Source organism: Perna viridis, chromosome 7 (genome assembly GCF_037379345.1).
Source record: "Perna viridis isolate PV_CMFRI_1.1 ecotype Kerala chromosome 7, ASM3737934v1, whole genome shotgun sequence".
Classification (NCBI taxonomy): Eukaryota; Metazoa; Mollusca; class Bivalvia; order Mytilida; family Mytilidae; genus Perna; species Perna viridis.
The window spans coordinates 46,987,373-47,011,043 of NC_142451.1; the positions used below are offsets into that span (position 1 = coordinate 46,987,373).

Here is a 23,671-nt window from a genome sequence, read left to right on the forward strand (position 1 = left end):
TCCCCAAAGTAAGACGTTATTTGCACTTTTTGTGTAGTGAATGTCTAACTGATGCACTGTCGAAAAAGGAAGTGTTGTGGTTTGATGATAAGACAGATTCTGAATTGTTAAAATATCAATATACCATGTACATGTTATTGTTTCTAAATGGGCTCCCATGTTATTAACCAATAGTGCTTGCAGTGTCACCAATGTTAAAATAGAAGTTGTGTAAAACGTGCGTAGATTACATCCATTCTTAGTAGGAAAATTCAACGAAATAAACTGATGTGCACGAATAAAATGTTCATTAAAGTTGTCATAGAATACTAACATTAACTTTTTTCTCTACTTTTTAATTTTTTTTCTCTCGCCTGAATGACATATTAATTGATAGCTTTCCGATTCAGTTTCCATATTAACTAATATGGTAATACATTTCAGCTCATTCGAATTTAAGGATTATTAAGTATCAAAGATGCCCTTTGCAAACTAGTTATTAGAAAGGCGACATACTGGATAGCCTTTACTTATTCCGAACTTAAAATAAAAGCAACTTATGTGTTTATATGATTTTAAATAATCCTTCTTTTTCTGAAAATAAGCACTAGAAAATGGTTTGTTTCAGAATACATATGAAATTCGTTTAAAAGTCGAATCTATCTGTGAATTGCGTGTGAAATAATTTTAAGTTCCATGAACTTTATGTGTCGTTTGATTAAAGTAAATCAACTATCAAAATTGATATGGTCTATGAGCAACAACCACTCAAATAAAAAAAACACAACCCATAGAATTAAAATTAAATGTTCATAACAAAATATTAGTATGTTATGCCCAGAAATACCCCCAATCCATACAATTTTTAAAAGATGCTGTTCAACCCACCTAAACATTTTATCCCGACAATTTATGTTTACATAAACATGATACCAAAAAATTGCGTCAAAAATTTTGGTTTGTACATAGTCATCCATTTTGTATACAAATAAAGTCTTTTGAGGGACTCCATGATAAATAAATGATGCTAACTAAAACATTAGAAGTATGATATCAATAAATATGTGCAATCTACTTGAAACAAGATAGGTGTAAAACTAAGGATAAGGTAGTTTAGCTGAGAGTCCTAGATAACAAATTGAAACTGATTCGTACGTAATTAGTGATGCATTTTGCAGTACATGGTATTATAAAAAGATTCATGTATAACAACATCTCAAATACTGCATCGAAATCTATAATCATTTTGGATTCGATTGATTAAACACATTGCAAATGTCACTGTTTTCTAAGACTGGTAGCTGCTTTTCGGGGTACAAGCTTGTCTCCAGATTTTGAGTTCAACCCCGGACGAGTCACACTTAAGACCTAAAAATTGAATCACTGATTTACAGTCGAGAACGTGGTATTTAGAGGAACGGTAAAATGACGACTGGTTGAATAATGTGGGGTTCGGGCTTTGCTGTTGCTTCAGTAAGATACGACTCAAAGTTCCGGACTAGTTCTAAACAGTGTGTGTTCAATAAGTCAATCGTTTTGTCCTGAAATCTATGAAATATCTACCATAGGAAGTTAAACTGTTGTTAATCAATCAATCTGATTATTTATTAAACAAAATATGGAATTATTTAAATGGCGGAAAACAATCTGGTTATGTGCGAAATTCGTGACAATAGTTTTATGTTTACAACAAAGGAAGCGTTTGCTACACAAAACGAAGAATATCTGCTTTTGTTTTCAATATTCTTTTTTTCCATAACATATTGCTAGTATAAGACAGGATGTCGTCCTTCATTTTGCTATAGAAATGACAAGAGTATTGTATATTACTTACTTCGTGATGGTCACTGAGTACAGTTTGTGGTCAGTTTATTTCAGTTCCACTTATGACATTGTTTATAATAACCATATATAATTAACCATTATTACACATGTTTATATTTTGCTAATATGAAAAAAATTTCACACGCCGTCGAGGACTATGCAAGAAAATGGATAAAACGAGAAGAAGAAGACATTGATTCTCTGTCAGAGTGGTTAAATGCCGTTAATTTTGAAAAGAATGAAAGTTTTAAGTGGGTTAATGAGTGCCAAGGCTACATCAGATTTCAAAGACCCCGAGGTAGCAAAAACATTGTCTACTATACATGACAAATATGTTGTCGTACCAGCAGACAAAGCCCAAAACAACATTGTTTTTGTCTGCAAAACGTTTTACATCCAATGTTTATGTAGACGTAGAAAATAATAGCAGTGATAAGACCTATACTGCTACCACACTCTCCAAAGAAGAGATTGTGGAAAACCATAAATCTGTGCTATCCTCTTTTGGTCTCTCTACCAAGGACGATGATTGTGATTTACCGTCTATGTACTGAATTCCTAAACTCCACTAGCATCCATATAAACAACGTTTCATAGCTGGATCTGCAAAATGTACCACCAAACCTCTTTCAATACTTTTAACTTCTATACTCACAACTATCAAAGAGGGTCTGCAGTCCTATCACACAACACTTGTTACACCCGTAGTGGTATTAATTCAATGTGGATCCTGAAAAATTCGAAAGATCTTTTGGAAACAATTAGTTCAAGACTATTATCTGAACATACTAGCATTAAAACCTATGATTTTTCAACACTGTATACTGCTATTCCCCATACTCAGTTAAAATCCCGACTTAAAAACATTATACATCGTTGTTTTTTCCAAAAAAAAAGATGGTACACATAGAGACATATATATAGCTCTTGGTAGAGATTCCTCATACTTTGTAAGAAATAATTCCAAATCATCTTCCAAATATACAGAGGAAGATGTTTACAAAATGCTGGAAATTTTAATCGACAACATATTTGTCCAGTGTGGTGTAACATTCTTTTGATTACCGCTATAACCTTGGTTTCCTTGATTACTCCTTCAATGTTTCATAGACTTGATTTTATATTTAAAAAACCTACACATGTATAATTGTTTTATTGTGTTGGCTTTAAGGTTAATGATTCTTTTTTCACTTATATCTTGCCTTTTATGAAAAAATAATTTTGAACTATCTTATCAAAATGTGTTTTGTAATGATACTTGTTTGAAAACATTTACTTCACTGTGAAAGAGTAATCAATGGAACCAAGGTTACAGCGGTAATCAAAAGAATGTAACCCAGGGACAAAGACCAGGCATTGAAAACAGACTGACACAACAAAGAACATAAAGTTACTAAAATCATACATACAAAGTAACAAAAGCAACTGAGGAACTCGGACTCCACTAAACACTGGGAGCATGGACCAGGTGCATCAGTAGGGTAAGCGTTCTCTGGTTTTCTAGAAACACTCGCCGAGTTGCTCATAAAAAGTCAAGTCATGGATAGACGAAAGAGGAAAGGAAAACTATGACACGTTGAACAAATCAGTTTTCATGGCGCAGATGGATACACCATAAAGTCTGCATAGTAACGGATAAATGTCATACATATGATAAGGTTTTAGTTTTTTTGCGTTAATCTACATTTTAACAAAAGAATGTATAGAACAAATAACAAATCAACAAACATTTATATAGTATTTTTGCTATTTTGTTCTTATTTAACCACTTAATGTTATACTGATTTCAAGATTTTTTTTAATTGTACAATTAAGTCGAGATTAAATTTCAAAGTCTTATTGTTCTGTTTCTGTTCGGCATCTGTCTACTGTTCGTTCCTTCGTTCGGTTTTGTATAGCGGATATTTTCCATTTTCTGTATGTTCTTTGTGCGGATACTCTGTGCTGTTCGCTTGACTACTATATGCTCTAAATTTGGCTTTTTGACTGTTTGTTCAGTTTCTGCAAGCAGTTTTTTTCTTCAGGTTCTGTATGTTCTTAGTTCAGCTTAATATGTTCAAAGTTGTCTTGTATTGGTTTCCATTTCTTTGTCTTTACCTCGTGGTTCACGGCGTATTTTATTTTTCTTTCGTTGTAAAAAAATAAACTTTAGCTTTATCATAAAGTTTATTTAAGGGAACCAAGATTCTAGAAATCAAAGAATGTAATCCAACAAAGACCAGACTGGGAAAACAGACACACACAGCAAACAACATAACCAAAATAATATGTACATAGCAACAACAGTAAATGCCAACTCGAACTCCACTAAACACTGGGAGCATGGAACAGGGCACCGGCAGGATAAGCGTCCACCCGTAGGATTGCTCATAAAAAGTCAAGTCCGGGGTAGATGGAAGAAAGAAGGAAAACTATGACACGTTATACAACTCGGTTTTCATGGTGCAGATAGATACACTTCAACGTTCCACGAGCATTAAACTTCTGTAGTGATGACTTCAATCTTGTAGCAATATAACCCTGTTCTAGAAGCCTTACTGTAAGAAATCTAGCGCGGTACAAAAAAGTCTTTGTAGTTGCAGCAAGCTCTGACATAACGTATGAATTGTGATATGAAACTCCATACGCAGGTGCTGTAGTGATGTTGCCACAAAAATAATCATTTTTATGGTGTTTCCGATGTTCCGTTCTGAAACCAACATTCATATGATAATCACATATTGTATGATTATCGTGTGGACATTATATTGTTACCATTATTTCATACTAATTTTGTAGATGATAATTTTATGATAATCACATGATCATCGTGTTGTAAAACCATAAGATTAACGAAAAACACACCAATAACATAACCCCACTTGTTTAATATGAGTTTTCACCAAAAATCAAAGTGACTAATGATCCTGTATACGTATCAAGTTTCCCTAAATATTTTTTTCATTAAAATATTATCGGCTTAACCAAATGGTTTTTATAAGTGATGAATTGTACTTCATGAATGACGCCATTAAATAAACTAAGACAAGGAAGTGTACCTTTGAGGCCACAGATCACTGATTCTGAGTTATTTTAATGTGTTATTTTTCTTGTTGATAAAATCATAACAGCACGTGTTCATTCATATCTATGTCAGAAGGTTGTATCTATGTAAATTTGCAAGATACACGCTTTTAAGCACATTTTAAACATATAAAATATCGGCAAAAAATACCAATCTAGACTTCTTACAATTAGGCTTCTAGAACCGGATTATGTTGCTACAATATTGATGTTATAACTACAGAAGTTTTGTAGTCGTCATCATGAACTCGTTATGGTGTATCCATCTGCACCGTGAAAACTGATTTGTTCAACGTGTCAAAGTTTTCCTTTCCTCTTTCATCTACCCCGGACTTGACTTTTATGAGCAACTCGGGGGTGTTTCTAGAAACCAGAGGACGCTTACCTTACCGGTGCACCTGGTCCATGCTTCACAGTTTTTAGTGGAGTCCGAGTTGCTTATTTACTTTTGTTACTTTGTATGTATTATTTTGGTTACTTTGTTCTTTGTCTGTTTTCCGTGTCTTGTCTTTGTCCCTAGATTACATTCTTTTGATTTCCTCTAGAATCTTGGTACCCTTGATTACTCTAGCGGTGGTAAGCAACAACATTTTAGAAAATTTAGAACATGATTCAACCTATTGTTTTAAAAGTAGATTCGTTTTTACAAATCAACGGTGGACAAATAATAGACAAAACTTCCGAAAAACAACTCAGTGAGTAGTTTTTAGAAAATGTAAGCCGTTGTTCGATTTATCAGTACGCCACTAATTACCATAAGTCCAAAAAGAACTAACGAAAAAGTTCAGTCATTTTATTAACAATGACTTCTGAATGTATAGCCGCGAATCTAAGTTGGGTTTCCGCTAGTCCTTTCGTCAGTTTGTTTATCATGAGCTGTCGTTTAACTGTACACTTCACCTAGCCTCGTAGTGATGACTTTCGATTTCAAGATCAATTATCCATTAAGACCGTACGTAAGGGCGTCTATTACATATACCCGAGGCATTTTTCTACCGACAACCGTGCTGGACTAAAATTCAGAAAAAAATAACTGAATACAATTTATCATTTTATAGTTAATTTAATCCAAAAAAGGTCAACTTAAATTAATGACTTTTTCGGGAGAAACTATGATATTTTTTTGATACGAAAAAAGCTACGTAAATGCCTCAGCTATATGTCTCCTGTTTTGGGGTTTTAAAATCCAACTGCTAAGGCAAAACAGGGGAAAGCAAAAATGGTAGTTTCCTTTTATCAAGACAACTTTTAGTTTTCTGTATACCATTTCCATAAAACCTCTCGAATCCCTGTTAACGGACGTACAACCGGCCGACCACACTTATACCGTGATACTATAATACATTCATATGAAAAAAGGCACAATACACTCATCCGCAAATAAATACATAACGAAAATAATAACTTAAAATATGCATATAATGAAGAATAAATCTGAGAAAGTCATACAAAATTGGAAAAGTCAAAACCTCAATGATCTTACAATATAGTTTCATTCAAAGAAATCTTCTCTATTTGAAAGGAACATTTTGATCGCTGCATTGCTGCTTATTTTGGTACTTTTTCAATAGAACGTTAGAAAATTTAGGTTTTTGAGAGCGTTTCTTGACCTTCAAATGTTCATTTGCAGTGCATTTTAATGACATTTCAATTCATTTTAACAAGATAGAATTAAAATGGCGTCTTTCGTGTTGATTCTGATGGTACAAATGATCAAATTACAGTGTCTTAATGATGGGTTCTTGCATAACATGTTTCACACACACACACACACACACACACACACTCTTTGATCCCTACATAGAGATTGATACTTAGATGTAACATAGTTTACAAAAAAAAAGATGGAATTGATGCCAAAGTAAAGCAGTAGAACTTGCGAGCACTCTCCTGTTTTCACACGCCCGGCTATTATTGCAAACCCTTTTTAGTGTGTTATATTTGTAAATAGAACCACAAGTCAAAGAGTAATCAATGGAACCAAGGTTATAGCGGTAATCAAAAGAATGTAACCCAGGGACAAAGACCAGACATGGAAAACAGACTGACATAACAAAGAACATGAAGTAACTAAAATCATACATACAAAGTAACAAAAGCAAATGAGGAACTCGGACTCCACTAAACACTGGAAGCATGGACCAGGTGCACAAGTAGGGTAAACGTCCTATGCTTTTCTAGAAACACCCGCCGAGTTGTTCATGAAAAGTCAAGTCCAGGGTAGACGAAAGAGGAAAGGAAAACTATGATACCTTGCACAAATCAGTTTTCATGGTGCTGATGGATACATCATAACGATCCACGAGTTCATGATGACGACCATTAAACTTTTGTAGTGATGACTTCAATCTTGTAGCAACATATCCCTGCTTCAGAAGCCTATTTGTTAGAATTCTAACACGATACAAAAAAGTCTTAACTACTTTCGAATCAGTTTTAAGTCATATCATTTCATGAACTGCTTCAAATGATAATCATTAGTCTTGAATTTTATTTGTAGTTTCATTATTCCTATAAATGATCAAATGTTTTTCCGCCACACGACTCCTCCCAAGTTGCGTAAGTAGAAATAAAAGGGAATTTTTTTTAATTAATTATATATCAATCTGTTTATTGGTTATCTTTATTTCATTCGTTATTAACAATTGATATTCATGATAAATCATTATATATAATATAAAAGCTGTAATTATAAGTTGGTAAGGAGCATTTGTTTTTCTTTTTGTTTTAATTAATTACTTTATCTTATAAAATTATCACAACCAGTCAACACATGAAATAAACCACTTATATCAAACCTGTCAAGTTTATATGTATAACAAACAGAATGATGGTGTTGACAGCAACATCACTTTAGATCCATATAATTGTATTGGACCAAATCTTTCTTCCATATCCTGGTGGTCCAAATTCAAGTAGTTTATTTACATGTAGATTTGGTCCATTAATTTAATGTTGAACAAATATTATTTTCCTTTTATCAAATATAATTTACTTCGCAACTATAATTACTGTTTCTACATAATGGGTTGGATTCAACCATTCGTGAAAAGATACACATGGGAAAATATACTTAATAAATATACTGATAAATTTACTGTTAATATATCATACTGGTATTCATCAATTACATAACATATTATGCCTTATATTTTGAGATTTTTTTTTCAAAACCCTTTTATCATTCTTGTTGCTAAATAGATACAAACAAACAGAAGATATTGGAGACATAAATCACTTGATAAAGGCAAGTGGTCATTTTAAAGATAACAGTTAAGCTTCCAGATAAGAAACCTTTAAGCATTGAATACGCAAGACATACTCATAATTGCTTTTCTTTTCCGTTCTGCGTATTGATGTTCTTAGTAAAATAACAATTTGTTTCATTCATTCCGTATGTTATGGATATATTATTTATGAAGACTATGAGACATGAGTTTTGATGATTATTTGAAGAAGTACAACTTGTACATGTGTATGTTTACGGAACTAGTTATCATTACGTCTGGGTCTTTTGCACGGGTAGGTGTTCAATTTTTCTCTTTGTAACGTAAAGTTACTTGCTTGAGTTATTAAGAAAATGTGTTCTTAAAAAATTAAAATCCCTATAGAACATCTAGTGAATTATAATTGACAACCTATTTGTTTACTGGGTAGAACATATATTTGGATGAAATATAGTTATCTGATATGAATTTTCTCTCATTTAAATCTTCATTTTATTTCTTTTATTAAATCTTTGTGTGTATAATTATTTTCTTTTTTTATTTTAACTTGTTTGTTATTCCCGTTATGAAGGTTCTATATACAAAACAAAACAAAACAAAAAAAAAAAAAAAAAATCAAGAACAAAAAAACAAAAACAAAAAACAATCATATATATATTAGAAGTATTAGAATCAAATATGTAGTCTAAATGGTTTTCGTCGTTATTTCATTGTTAATTTTTTTTTCATTTTGTGGATTACAGATTTTGTAACAATGGGTGCTTTTCAACCCTATGGTCAACATATTCGAACGTAGTCATGTCCTACCGAAAAAACTAAACGAAGGACAAAATGGTACAATTTGTGAACTGTGTATGACATTGTTTCTTTTATTTTTCAGTATTTTTGATAATTGAAAAAAAAAACAACGCCGGATGGATTTGACAAAACTAAAGGAGATAGAAGGCTTTGACATGAAAGAAACTAATGGATTCCCTTTTTCGGGACTGAAAACCATTGGTTGGATACATATTGGTATTGGTGTCATCTGTGGCATTTTAGGCATAATTAATATTTTGACATTCGTTGTGCTATTTGACGCTAAAACATTTTCAGATGCGAAATTACATGAATACCAGGAACTTGCATTTAGTCTTGCTATTTCATCAACGGGTATATGGTGTGGAATATGGGTGAGAACTTTTAAATTGTGGCTTTAAGGTGTACTGATCCAAAACATTTTTTTCTAAATGGTATGTTGAGTAATATTGTATTTCAGTGTAGAAAATTTCTAATTTAGCATTTCATATTGGTTTCCACTAAATTCAATAAAACAATCATTCGATTTTCGATTTTAAAATTCGAACCTGATTCCAGTCATTACTGCATCAAAACCAAGCTGCGTTGCTTCATTTTCTTTATACCATTATATACTGATATCACCTGTATCTAATGTGTTTTAGTATTGCATGTCTGGAGCAATGGGCGTGAACATTTCCGAAAAGAACAAAGCAAGTGTTTATTGTATGGTACGTTGATTACAAAAGTGTGTACTTTGTTCTAAATAGTTCAAATAAATAAAATAATTGCTCATGATTTTACGTGTGAGCTGAAATATCATATATATTTTCCAATTCCAATGTATTATGTTGTGCTCTCTGTTTAATTAAACTATTTACCACAGTTCAACTAAGATTCCCCGTCTTGATTTTTTTCTTACACAATAAAAACAATCACAAGTTATCACACAACCAAAAAAGAAAAAGACAATGAAATGCAATTTAAAGAAAAACTAATCATAAGTTTACTGCCAGTGGAAAATGGGAGAAATATGTATGAGCGATAAGCCATCGGTAACGGTCCGGTAAAGGTGAATACTTCAACAGATCTTTACAGAGTTTACTAACTATGAACCACTATCAGGTTTTTCTTTTATGATCTGAAAATCCCTGAAGCGATACTTTCTCATCCAGAAAACCTGGCGTACATTCTTACGAATCTCTGCCGGCCTTTGGCCTGATTTCAAAAAACGCTCTGTCGGTTTTTTCTTTCGAAAAGTCTGCTTTTGACCCTCGAGTCCGACACGGAATCACCATTGTTTTTAGTGCTTTTGTTGTTTGATTCTTTTAATCCTATGGATTCTTTGAGTTTATGGTGTAATGCCATTTTAAATGTTACTTTCTATAATATGTTTAGATAACACTGAAAATATGTTGTATACCTGGGCCATGATTAAGTAATAATATTCATAGCTTGTAAACAACTTAAATATGTCCGACAATTCGAAACTCTACAGATTAAAGTCAAAGTTCCACGTATTCACTGAGTAAATTACCCCTAGCAGTGCAAGCAAGCTATATTTTGCTACAGCATTGTAATCATCACTTTTACTGTATTCAGAAATTATTGCGTGCATGAATTATTCCGATTTTCTCACATTTTTCAAAAAGCAAAATTCACTTTTGCCATTTTGAGAGAGAAAAAAAACACGTTCGTCATGTTAAAAAATCCATAATGAATTATGGTAATCTTAAGTCTGCAATTTTTTGCAATGATAAAAACTAAATTAACCCTTCAAGCATGAATACTTATAAATCGTTTGTTTTATGTATAGAAAACGTCTTTCCTGGTATTGAGTATTCTCTGTGCAGTAATATTTGGACCAGCATGCTTTTGTGTGAATGGATATGAAGCATTTGTGGTGAGTATAATATCATCCTGACTAGTTTAGCATCACAGTTTGACAAGTTATGACTACTATTCAAATTCAAAGAGTAATCAAGGGAACCAAGGTTATTGCGGTAATCAAAAGAATGTAATTCAGGGACAAAGACCAGACATGGAAAACAGACATACACAACACAGAACATAAAGTAACTAAAATCATACATACAAAGTAACAAAAGCAAATAAGCAACAAGTCAGTCCGGGGTAGACGAAAAAGTGATGGAAAAATATGACACATTGAACAAATCAGTTTTCATGGCGCAGATGGATACATCGTAACGATCCACGAGTTCATGATGACGACCATAAAACTTCTGTAGTGATGACTTCATTCTTGTAGCAACATTATCCTGTTCCAAAGTCTACTTGTTAGAATTCTAGCGCAATACAAAAAGTCTGCGTAGTTTCGGCAAGCTCTGGCATAACGTATGAGTTGTGATAGAATCGTCAATTATAATGACCGTACTTTTCACTACATAGTGTATTTGTGTATTTGGTTCAAAGGCTGCAGCTGCTGATGACAGGTTACCCCTTGTAACACGTTTTCGAAATTTACAATATTTGTTACTTGTATTTTTAATTTTTAGCACGCAGCTGAGGTTCATTACCACCTTGATAATACCTGGCGCTTTAGATGAAGGGGCATTATGGATTCCCATCTACATTGATGATGTCCTTGTCTGTGCCTTGAGGCATTTTAAACGTTTCAAGCAATATTTTGTCACTTGGGCAGCCATTTTACCATGATAATTACCTCTACCCAATTAACTACTGTATAAAAATATACGTTATTTCATGTTATTTTCTATGTGAGGAAAGGGTAGCAATACCTAAGGTATAAAAACAAATATGAAATATGTTAATAATTTTAATAACCGTATTATCTTTGATTTTTTTTATATAAGCGTCATGGTTTATACACGGATGACTACAAGTGGCTTGTCCCTTTACTCACAGCGTTTTTTGCCTTCAATGAGATAGTCCTGTCAGTTGTTTCTGCTGGCGTTTGTTGTTGCTGTTCTTCAATGAAACAATCAAAAGTAAGTCTACTTTGTGTCTAATAGAATTTTAAAAGGGGGATTCCATAGACAAAATTAAGAGGCCTTGCCTAATAGGCAACAGGTAAAGAAAATTCTCACACAACAAAAAGGAACTAAGAACATATACACGAGTCGAGCTGCATTATTCTTCTAAATCCGGGGATAAATTTGGTTTCTCCAAAAGCAACCAAAATTGTTCATGCAAATTGCGCATGGCGCGTGGCCTTCCCATTCCCTTTTAAAGAATGAAGGTAATGATGTAGTTACGAATTTGCACATAACCAAATGTATTTTCTATTAAAATTGTTGATAACATTAATTAACATATAATCATATGATTTCGTCATCAGCTATTTTAATTTGTATTCTTGTAGACTGAATTAATGCTACATTGCTAATTACGTGTAATATGGATAAACAAAACATCAGGAAATAGTAAATTAATGGAATTTTTATACTTTTTTTTAATTGCCTTTTCAGGTCAGAGTATTATTGGCAACAGAAAAGAGTACCTTCAATATGCGACCACTCTCGAGCACGAACGAATTTAAGAGACCTGATAATCCACATTTACAAAAAACTACAAATGAATCTTTCATTCCTAATGGGTACCCAAGGAACAGCAATTCATCGGCAATGTTCAAAACGAACTCCAGAAATAAAGGAAGGCGAAATTTCACAGCAGATCATCTTAACTACAATAAAGACAACTTGTTTTAATAGATGACTTGAGAATTTTTAGGCATTATCTTCATTACGCGGAACCATTGGAATGGAAGCATGTGGCAAATATCTACAATAAATATATGGACTTCTTTCAACAGCTGACGGAATTCCTTATACAAACAAATTCGTGGATACTATATTGGAATTTTATCGATCATATCATTACAGATGAATTCTAGTTGGATTAAAAAAAGTAGTTCTTTCGAACCGCAGTTTAGTTCCAAATCCATTAACTAAGGCCATGTCATTGATTCGTATATGTGGTCTGAATAAAAGAGATATGGTACGGAAGAACGTGAATATTATTCATGAATGTCTGGAAATTTTGAATTTTTAGTTCATTTGCATTTCGATGGTTTAAATTAATTATGTATTACTATTTTTTCTCATGGCTAAATGCATTTTGTATACCTTAGCTTTTTTTTCATTTTTGCCCTGTGTTCAATTTCACACACATACTTATTCATTTTTTTTCTTTTTTATGAGAAATTTGAAACTAAGGAAACGTTTTTTTTTTTTATTTTCTTTATTTTCCATGATCATTTTGTATATTTCCTTGACGTCTTTTTAGTTGACCTTGGAACCTTTTGGCTTTACTTAACCCGGACTTTCCTTCCTTTCTTTTTCTTTGGTCTTAACTTTGAGTGGAGGAATTCTGTTCCCTGCCGTTTAATATCATCTCTTGACATAAGACCTTCATTATCCTGATCATGATCAAAATGGAAATCATCTATGTCACTTCCGTCATCTGCGTCAACTTTGATGCGCATATTATCTGGTGGAAGTTTACCCTCTAGGTATTCTTGTAACTGAAATTGAAATGAGAAAGACACTAGAAGAATGTACGGACACAAATAAAAATGCGATAGTTTTCCCGCCACTTTTCAGCAGATTTCATGGGAGAAACAAATTATTCTCCAATGTTCTTGGGATTATTTATCGAATTTTAGATTTAACCCACTCGCTGAAGCTGGTGGGTTGAAATCTAAAACTTAACTATTGAGAGTGGAGAAATCTTGTTATACGGCCTTCGATACTGAAGGATAATCTATCTATATCCTTCGTCATTAGTTTCCACTTTCGTGTTATCCCGTACATGATGTGATGGTCACCAGTAAAGCAGATACTAGTAACACTACGCTCTACATCAGAGCACATGGTCTACGTATCCTGACGATGGAGTCCATTTGCATATATTTTAAAAGTAAGCCAGCGGACAATTTTTAACGAAATAATATTTCCAAACCCACGCTTTAGTAAGGATATTGTTTAACTAATTTAGAAGAATCATAACTAGTTGAATTTCGCACCGAAAACCCTATTAAGGTGACGACGTTTCAATTAATGGCACGTCCTTAAGGAATGCATGGACTTATTAGGACGATAAATTCGTCTAATCCGAGTTTCGTGTAAGCTACACAGTCTTACCTGGTGTTCATTAATTTTGACAGGAACCAGCTCAGGGGTCTTTGACCAAGCTCCGATACCTGTCAACAACACTTCTAATTTCTTGTAGCAATTGGCTAGATCTTCAACTGGGTCGTTTCTCGAAAAGTTGTGGTACGGCTTCAAAGGAAAAAAATCAATTTTTAAACCTTTAGAATATATATGATTTTGTTGAAATTGGAAATGACTGAGCACGTCTTTACTCTTCTTAATCAAAATGACATTGGCAAAATATTTCCAGATCACACAATTTACGTGCGAAAACTTGTCTTTGTTCTCGTATATCCCAATTAATGAATATGAAAGGATATACTTTTGTAATATTTATGGTGGATTGGTTACACTGATATTTCTTCAAATGAGATTTTAGCTTATGTATGAACAAACATAATCCACCTCACTGTAAAAAGGAGAGCTTAGACTTAAATACCGGTTTCAGTCTGATTTCTGACAACTTCTCATATAGGGTAGCAATGCCGGACTGTAAATCTAGAAGTAACTTTTCATTGGTTTCAAGTTCAGCTTGACAGGCATCACGTGTTTCTTCTTCTTTGTAAACGTAATCTTGCATTTCATCAATGACCTTTCGTCCCCTATTAAAAACAACGTACAATTTACATTTTGTTAGGTCTTCATGTCGGTGGTTATAGAAACAAAGGGAAAATGTTGATGTGTGTGTATTACTCCATTAAATGATAATACATTGTTTTGGGAAGCCTTAGACACTTTTAATTAAAAAAAACATGGATCATATTCATTCGTAGTTAACTTCGAGACAAAAGCGGCATTTTCTTTTCTTCCGAATATTGTATGCTAGTTGAAATGTTTTCATCCCGGGCGAATTGTTGTCTCTTTGACCTATTCATCATATCTATTCTCGTTTTATTTAAAGACTTCTGGCTGATATTAGCCATAAAAAATATCTATTCAACAATACAGAAATATGTTATGTACAATTACAGTACAAAGGAGATCGATTCTTATAAATGATTAATTGCTATTTTAATCGTAAGCTCACTTAGCTATCTGTCTTTGACTTGTAAATTTCAACTCTTCAAAGACAGCTTTCAGATCCTGTTCTTGTTCTACAAGTTTCTCCTTCGCCAACAATTTCTCTTCTTCTTGTAACAGGATTCTGGTACGTGTATTATCTTGGTTTGAAACTCTGTACACAACATCCTACAAAGTAATAAAAAACAATGAATCATATCTTCGTTTTGCACCTGAAGACTCTTCGGACAAAATTGAATATCCATACTGTTTCCTCTAAAGAGTATTTATGTGCAATATGCCACATTGCGATTATTGAGGAAATATGTATTGTGTGTCTACCATTGTCCTTACTCATTTACTGGTATTACGTTGTAAATATTTACTCTAATTTCAGTTGAAAATTAAGACCCATACAAATGTACAAGAGGCTCCAATGATAAAACTTACATCTATATTTGATACATTGATGGCGGACTTGATTTTCTCAAACGCATCTTCTAATGTCAGGATCTTCTCCTGGCGATCTTCTTTCTCTTGTAACAATTTTAAAGCCTTTGAATCTGAATATAAAACAAAGTTTAAGATACCATTGTCTTGTTATAGCGGTATATGTATATTGAAAGTAAGCATACAAATTGTTAGGGACGTGAAAAGGAAGCAGACTGGAAATCTGAAACAATACATATATAGGTGTCAACTTGTACATCAAATGGCAAGAATGTCACCTTAATCAAAATCAAAATCAATCTTTCCGATAAAAAAGGGGTGCTAACCCCCTGCACCCTCCCACTGGATCCGCCACTGCTACACTTAAAATTCATTTTTCAAAGAAATGTTGCATTTGTTATTCTATTCTGTATAAAGTTTAGTAGTAATTGTAACTTACCATTGGTATCGGGAACTATCGTTACTTTAGCCTAAAAAAGACATCAGCAATATTAAGATATAGTAAATAATAAACGAAACTTTGGAGATTGTTTGGTTTGTTTGTTTTGTCCGTGTTTTCTTTTATACGTCAGTGTCACTATCTTTTCTTCTTTTGACGATTGCGTAATCATGGTTTTTCCTGACGTTTCAATGATACGGTTTAACTTAGCACAAATCCGCAATCATATCTAATATCAGCTTTTTAACATAACATACCCTTCTCTCTGTTCTGTCTGATGGCTCTTTGCGTCTTTCTACCTCCTTCCTTGTTTCGTTGAGTTGTTGGTCTCTGGCTCGTTTGGCTTGGTACATTTCTCTCTCCATTGTCATTAAATCTCTCTGAAAATAATAACAAAATACAAAACAAGAGAAAAATATCATACTGTCTACTTACAGATATTTTACTCTTATTCTTATTTGTTTGAAAGGTCACAGAAAAAGGTTACGTAGGAGTTCTAGAAGTGCGCGTACTAAAAAAACTGGTGGAACGTTTATATTTTATTCTTGGTCCCTTATACCAGACAACCACTCAAAAAGGTGCATTTTATCTCGACCCCCAAATACCAATCGACAACTTGTAATGTGATTTTATTTTGTCGCTTACCCTAACGGTGCACCTGGTCCATGCTCCTAGTTTTTTTTGTGATATCCGAGTGTCTCATTTGCTTTTGTTACTTTGTACGTTTTATTTTGGTTATTTCAATTTGTTTGTTGGGTGTGTCTGTTTTCATTGTCTGATTTTTATTCTTGGTTTATGTTCTTTTGATTTCTGCTCGGATCTAGGTCCCCTGACGACTTTTCATCGTAACCTTTCTTATTGTTGTTCATGATTTATTAAGGAGGTAGACCTAGGGTAAGGGACATAACTCATGAAATCAGTGAGGTCTCACTAACCACTTCTAACGTTTCCATTACTTAACATGTTAAAAAAATAATTTTCAAAGTCTCACTGTGAACTCCCGGGACAAATGACATCTTAAAGATGCATACCGTTGCGAAGCTTGGAAAATAAGGCTTCCAAAATCATTATGCTAATGGTATGATGATTGTAGAAATTCTTCACAAAATTTGCTTGAATAAATAATACTGAAAATCCATATTTTTACCTGTTCTGCTAACTGACAGCATGGAGGCAAATTACTCACACATGTAAACAATATTCATACACTTTTGTAGTTAATTACATATATGATTTTAAAGTACACATTCTCAGCTTCATTTTGACTACTTTTAATCATAATACACACAAATAATGCACTTACAATGCATATGTCTATGTTCAGTGTGTTTTTGATACTACATAGGAGGGGGGTGGCCATTTGACCCGGAAGTGGTTAGTGAGACCTGATATGTTTGTATCGCATTCAATTTCACTAAAGTCTTTCAAGTGTTCATTTGAAACAGAATGAAATCAGTTCGTTACTTTGATGCTTACATGAGATTGTTGTAAAATGGTGAATACAAACGTTCCAATGATTTTTAAGAGTTGTGTCCCTTACCCTAGGTCTACCTCCTTAATGTGGTGTTTCATAATATTCTTATGTTTCTAGTTACCCTAGCTTCATCGCTACTTTTAATAGCTTTTTCGTTCATAAGTGTAAGTTCGTCTAACTCGGTTGTAGCATCGCGATAAATATCTTCCAGGACATCAAGACGTGATGGATAAAGCCGACATTCCTAAAGATAGAAATAAAATCAAAAGCAAAAAAGGAAGAAAATTAAACAACAAAAAGGGATAAACAAGACAAAATGTCTAGATTTTTTTAAGTTGAGCTTAATGATAAAGCCAAAGCAAAATTCATATAAGGTGGCTCTTCAATACTTGAAAAACTGTTAGCAATACTCACTAACTTGATATCCTCCATTTGATAACATGCACCTTTTGATCTCCATATTGATTTGGATCGAAATCTAAAATAGGAGGTGCAAAATAGGGACATGTAATAAAGATTCTGTTAAAAGTTTCATTTAATTTTAATCAGTGGTATAGGAGGAGTAATAGGGAAGAGATGGGCCCCGTGTAACGGAAGGAATGAAGGAAGGATAGACGGACACCCGTATAATTACTACATCACCCTACTTTGCAAGTGGGTGTATTAATTAAAATGGGGATCTTAGTAGGCCAATACATACCTCTTGCATGTGCATCATAATTTCCTCGTATCTTCTTGTGATGTTTCGAGCAGCTTCATACTTAATGCCCGCTTTGTCCATTTCGTTCTGTAAACGACGGATTGTCTGAAAATTTCACAAGGAGAGTTTTATAATTGCTATGTATGTAGGAAATCGAGAGGTTGATGTTTACACTTACGACACTCCAAGGAAGATCCCTAATATGCGAGGGAAGAGATTCAAAGAATAAGGTAGCAATATTTTGATGAAAGTGTAAAGCAAACAGAGGTCAAAGTTAACATAACGGTATACATAATGCGGTATAAAAACATATTGCTGCTAGTTCCTACATTTCTATATGCAAAACAAGGCATAAGGAACTATCATAAATTTGAATGAATGAGAATTCCTGGAGCTTTGTCATTATTTTTTTTAAATTCATCGAGTTTAATAGATATGGGATCCAAAGAAACTACTGAAAAGACGCATACTTGTTGGCGCTGAAGATCGATATCGCGGGTATCGACAATTCTCATCTGTCGGAGTGAAGCGTGCAGTTCTTTTAGACGATCAATCTTCTGGTCAGCATCGTATTTAATGGCATTCAAGCGCTTACTGGCTTCACAAACTTTCTGATCCATGGTTTTGACGGCTCCCTATGGCATTTGAACAAAAGTTTTATCTTCAATTTGATTTCAATAGCACGTTCTATACACTATTAGTTATTCTATACAATAGTTAAAATTTTGTCGAAAAGAACCAGTTTCCGTAAAAAAAGAATTCAAACTTTTTTTTTATTTTGGGAGTGAGTTGCTGTGCTAGAATTAGAACGGCCACGCGTGTGTGATAATTTCACCAGATTGTAACGATACTAAATTTCTCAATATAATGCATGTGATACTAGGAACTGAATATTCCTACAACGTAAGATGTTGGAATTCCGTTCCTTCAAATCCCTACCAAATCAGAAAATAGATTGCCAGACGAACTCTAGCAATGTTAGAGTAGTAATCGATCAGCATTGTAAAATGTTAATCAGATTGTTTCGACGTAGAACTTTGCTGTAGATTTTGTTAAATTCAAGAAGCTCTGAGTCAATTGATTTCAGGAATTGTAACAATGACCCAGTGTAATGTAGGACGATGCTAAAAGATATTGGCGTCGGTCTTACATTCAATATAAAAAATAAACAAACAACAAAACAACAACAAAAACGAAACAAATAAAAACCTTTGCCGAGCGCAGCATGATACGACCACAGTGTTTGAACCCTGAACAGTTCGGGCAAGTGTGGACACAATATTAAGATTCAATTAAAAATTTTCCAAATCTGACCCAAAATAAAAAAAGGCGATTTTTTTTCTCGGGTGAGGCCCCTTTGACACCTTATAACTCGAAAATCGGAAAAGATATCTGAAATTTGATGCAGGCAGGGATTTTTTGGGTGAATCAAAAAAAAAAAAAATCTCAAAATCGGACCAAAAATAAAAAAGTTGTTTTTTTTTGGGGGGGGGGGCGTTGCCCAACTTTGACCACCTGTAACTTGAAAACGCTCCAAAACATAAAATCTGCTGATACATGTGTTTACCAATTAAATAAGGAACACAATAAATAAGGAGAATTAAAATCGTTAAAAAGCAAACATTCTTCATGGGCTTTAATAAAACACTTATGTTAACCCTTTTTGGTCCCGGTAGTGGACACGAAGTCCAAATTCATAATTAGGAACCTTCTTTTGGTTGTTCGTAAAATCACATCCAAAGTTCAGAACAATTAATCAACCACAACTTGTTACATGTATCTCATGGAAACGAAGTATTCCTAGACGACGACACCGACGACAACGACTGCGACATAACATTATACAACCTCAATTTTTTTTGTCTTCGTATAAAAATATTAACAATTTGTTAACCGAATTAAATAGACAAGTAGAATGGCAAGCCAGTTTAAGCAGTACACCGCCCGGAAGTAAGAAACGCAACGATTCGTTCGACAAGTGAGAGAAAAATTAGATGAAGGTTTTGTTTACGTCTGATAAGGTAAAAATGCGTTGTCAAATAATTAAGTACATAAATTACATTGTCGATGGGAGAACAATTAATTACTTGAGTATTCTTTCTTGTTTTGATACAATTCATAGAGCATTGCGTCGCGAATGTAAATTCATCACAACCTACCTCGACTGTAAATCGCTGCATCGACAGAAGTTCTTCTCTGCGATTCTGGAATACTGAACGAATAACTTTCTCATCTCCCTGATAAAAAAGTGATGATTATAAAATCATAGTATAGCTCATATGATTTTTCTAATAGGTTGCTGCAGCCAAACTAGTATCCGGCTGCATATTTGATAGTGGAAACAAGTCCCTGTGCTGTAAGGTAAACCATTATTGAGAAACCTGAATCACTCAAAAAGTGCAGATTTTTGTTTCAAAACATCCATTAGAGACAAACTTGAAATTAGTATTTGAAAACAATCGTCAAACTATCTGATCACTTAATAGCTAATTGCCACACTTACTGCCTTCTGAGATTCTTCTGCAAATAATTCAAGTTACGCTATTTTCAAATTTACTTATAGATATACATGTAGGTAGGAAAATATTTATAGTCAGCCAATAACTTACGTTGATACTTTGAGCAAGATTGACTCGTTTTTTGCTGTTTTCCCCTCTAAGTTTTGAAATCAGCTTCTCGTATTTGATCTTCCGTTCTTGAGAACTTTCGTAAAAGGCACGCGCATCTCTCTCTAGAAAAAAAACCCAAAAAGTAAGACTAAATGTACTAATACTTGTGAAACGTAAAAAAATGAACAATAACATCTTAAAAAGGCATACTACTATGTAAAAATCTAATCACAGTTTTGTGGCGCATTTTTATTGCATGACACTTTTTAGCATAGTTTACTGATAGTTGATTTTGATTGTTTCAGAAGCCTGTAAACCCAACTTCAATGAACTGAATTAGTTATCTCGTCTTGTTCAAATATAAAACCATGCAGCACAGAATATGAAGTAAATCAATTGCAAAATGTCTATGTAAGATATGCCATGAGCTTTCTCAATTGTTTTCCAGCGGTGATTTCAATTGTAAGTGTACAAGGGCTGCATGTTTGTAGCATTTGTTCTGATACACCTTTACTAATAGTTTTGAGTTTGACATAATTCTTTCTCTTTGAATCAAACTTCTAAATTAAATGTACCTTTTAAATGCAATTTCCCGCGGATTTCGTCAATTTGTTCTTGTTGCGTCCACGCAGACATAACAACAGATTTTTTGATGTCCGGTCGCGGCATGTTGGCCTGGAATGAAACACACGTTGTGTAATAGAATAGACACAATCTATATATCCGACTTCAAATATATCCGTGTATATAAAATCAGGGAAATAATCCTTTTGTTGACTATTATCTTTTTTGTTTGATCTGATCTTCTTCTACACTCATGACCATGACCGTAACTCACACGTCTATAGGCACAGCAAAGGGTATATAGTTGTACACCATTCATGATTACGGCCTCGGAAGGTAATTATATGACACAGCTCGTAAAATGTATACTGAAATCAACTCAATTATGGCTGGTGAAAATTTAAATTCAAGACTTTTTTCTCTAGTAAAGATACTTGTAGAAAACTATCTCATCTCTTGTTTTATCAGGATTTGATATGTATTGTATATATGTGTTTTACAAAAGACCGAATGCTTACCTTTGACTTTCCTGACGATGCAGCGATGGCGACTAACGTTGTATTGTTTCCACGGATGTAACGTCATAATATCAAATGTGCCATATGTTTCTCAATTGCTCGGTGCAGCAACTCGACGATGTCTACTCAACAAGGAAATAGAGGAAACGGTTACAAAACAGGCAAAAATAGTACAATGTGGGTATAATGCAAACGCCAGGGACATTAGGTAACAATTCATTCGAAGTGAGAAGTGTGAAATATCCGAAATATATTCCTATTGAAGAGAGAAAGAAGGGGTTCAAATTTCCATGTACCAAACTAGACAGGAAGGCGCCAAGATGTTATTTTGACATGCAAACATGGTATGGTGATTACTTAGAGGAGAAGGAGTTACGAGGACAGTATACACTAAGACAAACAGCAAGTGATACAGATGCTTTTCAAAAACGGTCCAAAAAATGCAAGCATCTTACCTCGGAAAACTCATTTCAGTGGACTGATCGGAAATCTATCATCACCCACAAACGATTTGGAACAAAGAACAACCGGTATCTTCAGTGTGGGTGCTCAAATGAAGCAACAGCCATTCCGAAGCGCGTCGAGATGTACATTCAGATAACGAAGCAACAACGTTTCAAGCTTAATCTTTTCCATGTAAAAACAGAAATGGTTGTAAAATGTTTACAGAACTTTTTTAAACCGTTTGACGACACAACAGTCATGTTTGTTAGCGATTTAGATACACATATTGACAAGATTACAAAATGTAACGGGAAGGACATTTTCGATTGTAACATTAGTGACAATCTCAAACGTGCAAAAGCTATTTTATACCTTGACGACTGTCCTGCACGGTTACTACGGCACAAAGAAATGTGTGTCCTGGACACTCTTGCAACAATAATAGAAATTAGGAAGGAAGAATTATTGATACTCTCTATGTCTATATCAAGGTACAACAATTCACACTCAATTTGAAAATTTCCCTGTAAATATACCGGTCTAATTCGTCGTTCCTACATTATAATAACGACTTTTTTGTGCTCGAAGTTAACTTCATTGGGTTAATTGCAGTTAGACTACATTGTACCAATAATCTTTGTACAAAAAATGCAAAAGTAATTCATTATGAAAAAGAACTAAAAAAAAAATAAATCTAAATTTCACATGTGTCTTTTTATTTAAGCTTAATTTTGTTAGTGGTACAAAAGACCAAGACAATGATCTTGTTTTCCATTTGACCAGCTTTACGTTGTATGCCGGACGACGCCCTCGAACACTGTATAAGTTAGAATTGTTGTTGCTGTACGTGGTAATTATTTTCCCCACATGTATCTCTTTTATTATTCAAAATTGAAGTAAGTATTGCTCTTCCGTGTCCAGTTAATGAATTATCAATGATACCTGACGATGAATGAAAAGGCGTAATTTTTTATGTGAAATTTAAACTTATTTGAGAAACTTTGTCCTCAAAGATTTCGCTTACTCTGCTCGAAAATAAGTTATTTATACCCACTCTTAACTTGAAATCATAGATAAACTCTTCAAAGTAGTCACTATATTCAGTAATTGTTTTGTATATGGTCCCATTAGGTCACATAGATCTAGACTCCCACCAAATTATGATATCAAGATGTCGACATAGAAGATTAAATGAACTTAGCACTACAGACGCGGTTCCAGACATTTCGAAAAGGTGATCATGCAAAATAGGATTACAGGCAATTATAGTTGCTCATTTTTCTTGCCCAGAATTTTAACCAAGAAAGTTCAAACCCACTGCACTCTTCCTCCTATAGTTGTGAAGGAGTAATCAAGGGAACCAATGTTATAGCGGCAATCAATAGAATGTAATCCAGGAACAAAGACCAGACAGAAAACAGTCATACACAACAAAGAACATGATACATATAAAGTAACAAAAGCAAATGAGC

General features: G+C 33.7%; 2 protein-coding genes across 2 annotated transcripts; one reads left to right on the forward strand and one right to left on the reverse strand.

Moving 5' to 3' along the window:
• Positions 1–8,977: 8,977 nt before the first annotated feature.
• On the forward strand, positions 8,978–12,944 carry LOC148612992 (uncharacterized). The gene is made up of 5 exons (XM_088594941.1): positions 8,978–9,265; positions 9,536–9,601; positions 10,687–10,773; positions 11,705–11,839; positions 12,320–12,944. Exons 1-5 carry the CDS (start codon positions 9,008–9,010, stop codon positions 12,557–12,559), a joined length of 786 nt encoding a protein of 261 aa, XP_088451067.1. The 5' UTR covers positions 8,978–9,007; the 3' UTR covers positions 12,560–12,944.
• A 128-nt stretch (positions 12,945–13,072) lies between these two features.
• Positions 13,073–21,887, reverse strand: LOC148612993 (outer dynein arm-docking complex subunit 3-like). The gene is made up of 14 exons (XM_088594940.1): positions 21,756–21,887; positions 21,249–21,348; positions 20,674–20,795; positions 20,224–20,301; positions 18,535–18,699; positions 18,065–18,169; positions 17,486–17,608; positions 16,148–16,270; positions 15,891–15,921; positions 15,452–15,564; positions 15,030–15,190; positions 14,442–14,604; positions 13,994–14,131; positions 13,073–13,374 (listed from the first exon to the last, which is right to left on the reverse strand). Exons 2-14 carry the CDS (start codon positions 21,340–21,342, stop codon positions 13,159–13,161), a joined length of 1,632 nt encoding a protein of 543 aa, XP_088451066.1. The 5' UTR covers positions 21,343–21,348; positions 21,756–21,887; the 3' UTR covers positions 13,073–13,158.
• Positions 21,888–23,671: the final 1,784 nt, after the last annotated feature.

Bases quoted from the DNA above. Each gene is read 5' to 3' on its own strand.
- LOC148612993 (XM_088594940.1), bottom strand. From the start codon at position 21,342: ATGCCGCGACCGGACATCAAAAAATCTGTTGTTATGTCTGCGTGGACG. The intron at 20,796-21,248 runs GTACATTTAATT...TTTTTTTTCTAG, and splicing joins CGGGAAATTGCATTTAAAAG to AGAGAGATGCGCGTGCCTTT. The intron at 17,609-18,064 runs GTATGTATTGGC...TTCTATCTTTAG, and splicing joins TTATGATGCACATGCAAGAG to GAATGTCGGCTTTATCCATC.
- LOC148612992 (XM_088594941.1), top strand. From the start codon at position 9,008: ATGGATTTGACAAAACTAAAGGAGATAGAAGGCTTTGACATGAAAGAA. The intron at 9,602-10,686 runs GTACGTTGATTA...TTTTATGTATAG, and splicing joins AAGCAAGTGTTTATTGTATG to AAAACGTCTTTCCTGGTATT. The intron at 11,840-12,319 runs GTAAGTCTACTT...TTGCCTTTTCAG, and splicing joins CTTCAATGAAACAATCAAAA to GTCAGAGTATTATTGGCAAC.